At 37.9% G+C, this 10,255-nt stretch overlaps 1 protein-coding gene across 2 annotated transcripts; it reads right to left on the bottom strand.

Annotated features, from left to right (window-relative positions):
• Positions 1-520: 520 nt before the first annotated feature.
• borcs5 (BLOC-1 related complex subunit 5) lies at positions 521-9,103 on the bottom strand. Of its 2 annotated transcripts, none has more exons than XM_074633733.1 (4): positions 8,667-9,103; positions 6,995-7,138; positions 4,632-4,789; positions 521-3,108 (listed from the first exon to the last, which is right to left on the bottom strand). In XM_074633733.1, exons 1-4 carry the CDS (start codon positions 8,722-8,724, stop codon positions 2,875-2,877), a joined length of 594 nt encoding a protein of 197 aa, XP_074489834.1. In that variant the 5' UTR covers positions 8,725-9,103; the 3' UTR covers positions 521-2,874. The 2 variants fall into 2 exon arrangements, with proteins under 2 accessions (XP_074489834.1, XP_074489833.1); XM_074633732.1 differs by having other exon boundaries at positions 6,929-7,138; positions 8,667-9,091.
• Between the last annotated feature and the right edge of the window lie 1,152 nt (positions 9,104-10,255).

The following is a 10,255-nucleotide window of genomic DNA, read 5'->3' as shown; positions in this document are numbered from 1 at the left end:
TATTATATGCTATACAAATAAGCTTTATTGTTAGGCTATTATTAGGTATATTGTTGCTTTTTAAATATCAAAGATGTTAATTAATACTTGTTTATGGTTAAATGCAGAAAACAGAAGGGCAATGAGTCGCAGCATTTTTTTCAGATGAGACACTTTGTTTGCATCTGGTTGCTATTATACAGAATATCTGCAGAAGTAAAAATGTTGGCACAAGGTAGAGCACTAGCTCTGGATGAAGAGAAGGCTGAATGGAAATAAAAACAGGTCGGCCCGATAGAGGATTAAACTGTTTTTATATCTTTATGGTTTGATTCCTCTGACAGTCAGTGTGTGAGCCCAAGTGTCCTTCAGCATGATACTTAAGTTCTTACAAACTCAGTGAATCATCTAGCTTGGGACTTTTAACCTCATAATATACAGTATGTGTCAGAAAACCACAGACTGTGTTGAGTTATCTCTGCCACCACCTAGTGGATTTACACAAGCCCATACTTAAAACACTGCAGCAATAATAACACAATTATTCTCTTTTTTTTTATCGTCTTATTTTTTATTGCCAAACTGACCAATTATTAGTTTGTTCACCCAAATTAATAGAAAAACAAATCTAAAGGTATTTAGATATGCAAATAGCTTTGATTTTATTTGCCCAGGTCTTCAGATTTCTGCTGCCACTAAATACAATAAAGGTGAATTAAATTTCGTTGGTGATGCTCTCAGCATTAAAAAAATATTAACAAATCAGTAACGTGTCTTTCATACACAATGTCCTGGTTTATTTTCTGCCTAAGACGTAGTCTAACATAGTCTAAACTTTCAACTCCATTGAATTGTGATGGTGGCAGAAATCTTGGACAAGACCTGGTCAAATAAAACCAAAACTATCTGCATAGATAGATACCTCTAGAGGTAAGAGTGGAGATGTTTTTTTTATATATATATATTTGGGTGAACTGACCCTTTAAGCCTAACAAGCATGACTTGTGATACAGAAATAAATATTGGACAGATGAAACAGTGAAGTTATTTTGATCACTTTCCTCAAAAAGAACAAAAATATGACAGACTGTTTCTAAAGTGCCACTTATTATTAAACATCTTTGAGGACTTGCGAATCTTTGGCATTTGTGACGATGACAAAGCTAACGAACATAAAAAATTAATGCTGAAATTTCATCCATCTTCTGTACCAATGTGCTGAAAAACTGAAGCGTCAGGGTCTCTGTTCAGTCCTTTGTGTCACTTTCTTCTCTGTTTTGCATGCAAATAGCAAAAATATCCAAATAAATTAAAGTTCTCTCATCACAAAACTGAAGTTCTTGAGAATATTGAAATGATCTTCTGTCCAAAAAGGCGTTTCTTATTTTACATCCAGTGTACAGTAGATCAATGCTCCGTGTGTAATCCAATGGTAATAATCCATCTTCGTTCTCTCTGTGAGTCTCTTCATCATAATATTCCAAAATGATGCATCGATATCGTTCAGAAAATTAAAAGCAGTCAGTCTGCAGGCAAACATTTCATAGAAGGGATCTCCAAACAGTGAGCGAGGCATATGGCGATGAATCTCAAGATCACAAACGACAAATATTTGTAATGTGAAGTCCAAGATCCAAAATCATTTCTCTGCAAATTCTTGAGCGGCTCTGAAGTTTTGCACAAATCTCCAAAGCAGCAGGAAAAACTTGTGAGATACTTCTATGTCGCTCATTCCCTTTTAAGTCTCTAAAACCTGCAAGGCGTCAGCAGGACAAGTTTTTGAGCATATGGAGTTCATTCTGACTCAATCAAAAGTGTTTGTTCCTCCCCTGACTTTAGATTAGTAAGGAAAGCGTGTGCCTGGAAGGTTGCCAGTTTGATTCCCTGCAGGAGGGGGATAAGTAATAATCTCCAAGCCCTCTGCAGTTGGGGCACATTTGATCGCAGCACTTCATAAGTTGGCATCTGCTCCAGTAGAGCAGTAGCAGAAGGTTGTGGTTAGGTATGAACGTGTGTGTGCGCTGAGTAAAGATGCTATAGAACGTATGATTTTGCTGAGTAAGAGCATGTGTGTTCAGCAAAACTTCCTACATTAAGTAATGCCTAGTTCACACGACACAACTTGCTGACAGTTTTTGGCGCTCGCACATTGGCATTCGAGTGTTATGTATAAGCTCTTCAAAGACGCGATGCCGAGAGGCATTGGCGATGCATCGCAGACGCCAAACTCCAGATATCTAGCATGCTAAATGTCCGGACTTGGACAGGGAATTTGATGGGGAGCTACAGCCAATGAGAGCACAAGACACAGGTTGAGGGGAAACCTGGCGGAGGGGTCAGGAACTTTACTGTATGTGTTGCATTTCAAACGCGGACCAAAGTTGTTGCTGCACCTAGGGTATTGGGTGGTTGCATGAATAAACATAACAGTGACTGATCTACATAGGGGAAATAGTAAAGAAGAGTGGAAACAGGCTATTTTCTGAACATGTGTACCAATAACATCAACAGACATATACGCCGTTGCGTGTGTTTTTGTGACAGACATACTCATCAGGGATTCCTCCTGGTGAAAGATCTTGTAGTGTGTGACCCCCCTGTCACCGGTCAGTCATGTAGTGTGAAAACCACAACGACTTAAAGATTCACGATTACAAGACAGCAAGTTGTGCAGTGTGAACAGTACAGCGATCTGACGACTTTGAAAGTTGTGTAGTGTGAACTTGGCTTAAAAGAACTGACCTGACCCGTCACACCCATTTAAACCGTAGCTCTCTACTATGAAAACAAAAAAACTTTAATGGGTAATCCCTACAGCTGGACAGACCAGCACTTCCTGGCCACAGGACTGGATGGAGACTCAGGTAAGAAGCAGCTGTGTCGGCTTTAAGGAGGCTACTTGGTGGCAGAATCCCCATCAGGCCTCATGCTGAAGGGCTCCAGGCGCTCGCTCTCCGGCAGCATGTTGTTGAGGCGCTCCATCAGCGGCACCGTCTGGTCGATGCCCATCTGGATGCGTCTCAGGATCATGGACATCTCGTTGACCTTCTGGATCTGCTCGGCGTACTTGGCGTAGCGTTTCTGGCGCTCCTGCATTATGCTGAACAAGGTTTCCACTGACAAGTCCATCTGGAAGGAAACATTTGGGAGAGAGGAAGAGAGGTTTGACTTTTGATGAGACTTGATGAATCATCTGAAAACAACTCATACAATTCTACATCAGCAACACTTAATACATGAATATGATTAACATAATACAAAACTGTACAGTGCAAGCATCTCTCAGTAATAGAACTGAAATTCAAATATAAAGAGTAAGAGGTGTTTAAGATTATATGAAATCCTGACAACACCAAGAGTCTAACAATAAATGTTTAGAGTTTCAACATAACCTTTCCTAGAACACAAAAAATGTAATAAATATCTTCACATGTAATAAAATGTTAGTCACTGTAACTTAAGACTGTGTGAAGTTATTTATTTATTTGTAAGGGACAAGTACAGAGAAACAATTGCAGAAGCAATTCTCCGTGTGCATGTGTATATAGCCGAAGCTAATTGCCAACACCAGTCCCTTGATGGGCATTAATAGTTTATGTAATCATTAAAATTTCATGTTGCAGTTTAAAATCGAAAACAAGAACAACCATTCATGACAACACATAAACAAACATTCAAATAAATGAGACAAACAAAACAGAACGCAAAACATTTATAGCATTGACTCAAGTACACAAATAATGACTAGATGGTGTCATGATTACAGTTCTAACCAAATTATAACCAGGACTTGACTGTCTTTCATATTTGCTTGTTATTTTAATTGATTACTCTATTTTTTGCATTTAATGTAATTTCTTTATCACTTAATTATATAATGTCCAAAAAATTGTGGAAAAGTTTCCACAGCACAAGTTAATGTCTTAAAATTCTTTGTTTTGTCAAACCAACGGTCCAAAACTCAAATATATTAATTTACAAACAGCCAAGACAGAGAATGTTTAGCAATGTTACTTGATAAATGTCTTAAACAATCAATTGATGATCAAAATTTAAGTCTATTTTTCTCTCCATCCGTTTTTTCTTCTTCTTCCAGGACAGTAGGGTGGAAATGGGGAATTATATACTTATACTTATATGTACACATATATATTTGTCAATGAGTAAAGCTTCTTTGTATTTGGGGGATGAGTAGGAGAAATAAAAAATATATGTCATGTATCTTTCACTCTTGTGGGATAAAACACTTTGAAAAGAAAACTTGATGTTGATTTTCTAATGATCAGATAATATTTCCGCACAATTTAAAATAATAGAAGAGATATTCACACACTTGGATCTTTATTTCGAGCTTTCGGTCCAACAGACCTTCATCAGAGGATACAGAGTCTGTTTCACCTATAGCTCAAAATAAAAAGAAACCGAACATAGATCTCAGTGTGCAGATATCTCTTCCATCAGTTTGGACTCATTGATGCTTCAAGCACCTTAGCAAAGATTAAACTGGGGTGGAGTGGTGGTCATCCTGTGTTATGCACAACTTAAAATCGAATATTTCCCGACAGATAGCTATGGAGATAAAAATGTTTTTGGATGGAGCGATGAGAAACCCTGCATGGTAAATATCTCCTGCTGTAATTTCGCAGCCTTACCTCTTTGATCCTCTTGACCAGGGCGTTCTGGTCAAAGGCCACGGCCTCGGCACACTGGTGCAGGTGGTCCTGGTAGCGGACGCAGAGCTGCAGAACCTGAGCAGTATCCAGCCTTTCCAGACACACACTGCTGGGTGACGTCTGGCCACTTAGCACTCCTGTGGAGAGCGGAAAGCAATGTACAATTTGGAACAGCGTAACACTTGACAACAGCGCAACACTTGGTAATTATTGTAATTAGCTATGCACAGGATCTGACAGAATTACCCCTCTGGTATTAAAGGAGTCTGTCTACACAGGAAACTTGGCTAATTATCTACCTTCTAACACAGTGCTAATGAGTTGTAGCGGCGATTAGCTTTGAAAATGGACTGGTGGGAACTTGTTGATTAGATGAAACTCTCAAAATCTTCATATGAAAACTGAAATGGTAGAAGTCAGATTAAATATCTGCTTACGCTACTCATAGATCCAAATACATGTAATTTAATAGAGCAACATTTCAATATCAAACAACTGCAGAGACCACAGAGATCAAAACATTGTGAAATTATATTTAATTTATTGGAAGCTATCAGTGCAGTGTGTAGATCTGATGTCTAACTTCTGCTTTCAGTTTGTTTTTGAAACTAGCACCTGTAAAAATTATTTAGATGTGTGCCTATTGTGTCTCGTGCACCAAATCAGGTTTTATGTTTTATAAATATACAGTTCTGGGGCTTCATAATTCACAGTAATAATATCTGTCAGAGAATATAGGATTTCTTTTCATCAGGCGCTTTCACAGCAGCCCACTGATCCTTAGGATGGGTTAAAGGCAGGGTTGGTAAATATTTTAGGAACAGTGTTTTTTATATTAGTTGAAATTCTCATTTCATCCCAACAGCAATCAATAAATCAAATCATCTGACAAAAAAAAAAGGGTATCTGGGGGTTATGTGGCGATTTTTGAAAAATCAACTAATTCCCAGTGATTTTCGAATAGTATTTTTGCTTTGAATGCACATCCCTAGTACTAACAATAGAGATGTTCGCCGTTCATGTTCATTATGATATATTGATGTTTGTAATGATAATAGTGGGGGAGTGGCTTTGGAGGGATGCCTTAAAGGGACTGTTTGTAACTTCTTACACGTATCAATCCGGGTCGGTGTCCCATGCGCACTTGCGTGTGGCTACGCTGTTCAGACTCAGACTCCAACACAAACTACACAGAAGCACCAAAACCGCAAAGTTATAGTCTGTTAAACAGTGTTGGCCGCGGTCGAAGGACACGGGGGAGATCGTAGCTTTGGTCTCCAGGGCCGGAGTCTCTGCTCCTCTGCCTGCCTGCCTGCCTGCCTGCCTTCACTCACACACCGCACTTGTTCTCGCTATTTCGCTCCACTCTCACGTTTATGCGCGCACACTCCACACTGCAGAAGAGTTAGTTTAGCTCTGAGAATATCTAGTAAATGTACAGTGGACGTTTGTGCAGAAATAAATGTTGCAGCTCCTCCAGACCAACAGAGGTTTCCCGTGTCTTGTGAAGTGACGGGGCTCCGCAGCGAGAAACGTTATCGTCCCCGACCAAAACTCCGGCGTCTCCCCTGTTCCCTCTGACCGTGGTTGGGAGGCTGAGGCAGAAAAGGCCAACACTAGGATCAGCAGTGATTCATGGAGAGACCTTGGTCTGGTCAGCTAACATTACTGCCAAGCAGGTGAAATATAGAGTGATATTGTGGTTTTAGCTGACGTGTGTCGCCTCACTGTTTTGAGCGATGCTCGTTCATGTCTATGTAGCGCAAGCACAAGCGCAAGCGCAAGCCCGACACTGACTTTCATTGACTTAACGGCCACAGGTGTCGCTGTTAACAAGCAATTCTGATTCTTACAAACAGCCCCTTTAAGCGAAAGGCTGTCAGTGCTGTCGACTTGGTAATGTTCTCTCTACATTTAGGGACTTTTGGAGCTAGTTAGCAGCTAATGCTGCTAGCTACTTTCATGGGAAAAGAGTTGGCAACACTGGGCTCATTTTTGTGGCTGTATACTTTTTAAAACTCTAGTGTACTCTTGCAAGTTTCTCAAGATCGCCCACCCTGCCTTTATGCAGAGGACACATTTAATGTATGTACCTCTATGCATATGACAAATATAATAAAGTTTCTTTCTCTTCTACTGTGGGTGAGCACTTTGTCGACTCAAGTGTGTTACCTGTGTTGCACTGCATTAGTTTTAACAAGGTGTACCAAATGAACTATCGGTCTGAAAGGTGACACTATAATTCATGTCAGCAGCTGGAAGACTTAAAAAGTTACCTTTTAAAAGTGGCTGAAAGGCGATGCTATAATTCATGTCAGCAGCTGGAAGACCTAAAAAGTCACCTTTTAAAAGTGGCTGAAAAGTGGGTATCTCCTGAAGCTTGATGACATCTGGGTCGTTGTGGATATTTCGCATTGACTGTGTCCCCTGAGCCACGACGACGATATCATCCATCTTTGCTTTCTGCTTTGCTGGGGAGGGCACCACTGCAATGACAATATTCATGTTAATATCAACAGGCAGTGGTTACTTCACATCACCTCACCTTGTTTCAATCAGATCACTAGCTGGTTAATCTGAGAATGCTGTAAAGGTCCCATATCATGCTCATTTTAAGGTTCATACTTGTATTAAGTGTTTCTACAAGAACATGTTTACATGCTTTAATGTTAAAAAAAACTTTATTTTCCTCATTCTGTCTGCCTGAATATACCTGTATTTACCCTCTGTCTGAAACGCTCCGTTTTAGTGCATTTCAACGGAATTGCGTTGCTAGGCAACAGCTTGGGTCCATGTTTACTTCCTGTTAGCTGATGTTATTTACATACACTGCAACAGGAAATAAACTGGGACATATTTAGAATGTTTATGTTTAAAACCGTGTAATGGTCTAAATATTTTATATTTGTGACATCACAAATGGACAGAAATCCTGACGGCTTGTTTCAAACGCACAATTTCTGAATACGGGTTGTGTGTGTTTCTCCGTATATTGAGCATTTTGATAGTTTAACAGTATTTATATATCACTTAAACCCGTTTTATAATATAAAAGACCTGAAAATCTCACTTTTTACAATATGGGACCTTTAAGTGTGTTTTTCAAGATTTAGGAATACTAGATTGATCATGAATTTAAGCAGTCTTTCAAATAAATATTAGCTTTGTCATTTTGGACAGTGGTGAAATTAGTACTCATACTGAAGTAAAAGAAGTAATGTCACAAAAATAATCCATTACAAGAACTATATCTAAAATTGTACACACTAACATTAAAAATACAAGTATTATCAGCAAAAAAAAGTAAATGTACTCATTAGGGAGAATGGACCATTACAGAGTCAATTTATGTAAAAGAGAGTATCTGAAGTTGTCAAGTAAATAGTAAGTATTCTTTATTTGAGTACTCCCATTTTATGCTTTATACATCTAACGTTACTCCTATACATCTCAAAGTAATATATGTATAAGACATATACTACATATGTCTTGTACTTTATATCAGTAAAGTGATATATGTATAAGACATATACTACATATGTCTTATACTTTATATCAGTAAAGTGATATATGTATAGGACATATTATACATATGTCTTATACTTTATATCAGTAAAGTAATATATGTATAGGACATATTATACATATGTCTTATACTTTATATCAGTAAAGTAATATATGTATATGACATATACTACATATGTCTTATACTTTATATCAGTAAAGTAATATATGTATAGGACATATACTACATATGTCTTATACTTTATATCAGTAAAGTGATATATGTATAGGACATATTATACATATATCACTTTGAGATGTAGAGGAGTAACGTTAGAAGTATAAAGCATAAAATAGGAGCACTCAAATAAATAAATAATCACAGTACTTCAGAGTATTTACTTTACATTATTCCATCAATTATAGCAAGCTAATACACCACTCTACCTGTGTTTACTTCTTTATAACCCATGAACATTATTAAAGCATGTATATAGTGCGCTATCTTACCAGATGAGCTGTAGTCGGAGTGTTTGTGCTCCGCGTCGCCGCTCTGCTCGGCTCCCATGCTGATAACGATTAGCTAGCAAGCTTTAGTCAACGTTTCCAGAAACACAGACCCTCAAATACCTGATAAATAAAACCCCGTCTGACTTCACTCGACCTTCAACCTTCAAACACACCCGGACTGACAACGAGACAACCATGAATGTCCAACAGGAGAGCAGCTGAAAGGCGATTTCAAGCTAGTTAGCTCTGCTAGCTAACATCAGCTGTTCACTGCTACCTTTACCTTTAACTATCTATCAGGTAAACAGATAGTTCATCTGGAGCTGAGCTGACTTCTATCTGTCTGTTGAGTGATACAGAGACGTCTGTCTTTAGGGATAAATAAATGTTACACACGATACAACAGAGATGACAGACTGACTTCAGGACGAGGCATCACTTCCGTCAATATTGATCACGTGGTCTAACTTCTTCATTGTGTGCTTCATGTACTGCTGCTGGTGAGGCAGGGAGAAAACATGTTGTTTAAATGCACAAGCAATTACAAATAGACCATATTCACTGGGCCTCTACAGCCTGGTAATTAAAAAAAAAATATATAAATAAAAAAATAATAATTAATAATTGACTTATGGAGAAGGGGTGGGATTAAATAAGTTAAAACTTCTTCTCACTCCTTTTCGAATATGTAAATCAAGGCATCAAATGTTGACAATTTATTTTTTTACTTTTCATTGTATGTGAATACTACTTGTTTCTGACTGTCCACTTGTTGGCATGATCATTATTTTTTATTTTATTTTTTTGTATTCTACAATAAATTTGGAAATGAAATGAAATAAATAAACAAGACACAGCAGACAAGTCAACTGTAAACCTCTAATATCCCCCCCACACCCCCAATTATTGTCAGTGGAGGAGGAAGTATTCCCATCCTAACCCTGTAACACCAAACATCAAGTACAGTAATATACGACGGAGTATTAGGGCCACATTGAGGGGAAAAAGTGAAAGATAACAAATCGTAACATTATGAAAATTAAGTCACAAGTTTACGGGAAAAAAAATCGTAATACTATGAGAATAACGTCATAAGTTTAAGAGAAAAAAAAGTTGTATTATGAGAATAACGTCATAAGTTTAAGAGAAAAAAAAGTTGTATTATGAGAATAACGTCATAAGTTTACGAGAAAAGGGTCGCAATATTATGAGAAGAAAGTCAGAAGAAAGAACCACACAGACCTGGAGGAAATTGCCTCACTTGCGGAGGAGGAAATTACTTTTTTTCTCGTAAAATTGACTTTATTCTCGTAATATTACGACTATTTTTCTCGTAAAGTTATGACTTTACTCTCAGATATTTTTTTCCCCTCAATGTGGCCCTAATACTCTGTCGTAGCAATAGTATTTCATAGTTTAAATACTCACTTTTCTTTATGTAAGTATCATCACTATCCATAGTGTTTTATTTCTAACAGGGTATTTTATTTAAATTGTGGTAGTGCTACTTTTACTGTAGTAAAATATCTCAATACTTCTTCCAGCACTTTGTAGTGCAATTGTGCCCCTGTGTGGCCAATTCAGACCTC

This window comes from Sebastes fasciatus, chromosome 4 (genome assembly GCF_043250625.1).
Source record: "Sebastes fasciatus isolate fSebFas1 chromosome 4, fSebFas1.pri, whole genome shotgun sequence".
Classification (NCBI taxonomy): Eukaryota; Metazoa; Chordata; class Actinopteri; order Perciformes; family Sebastidae; genus Sebastes; species Sebastes fasciatus.
Note: the sequence above shows the minus strand (reverse complement) of the source record. Positions and strands in the feature narration are given on the sequence as shown.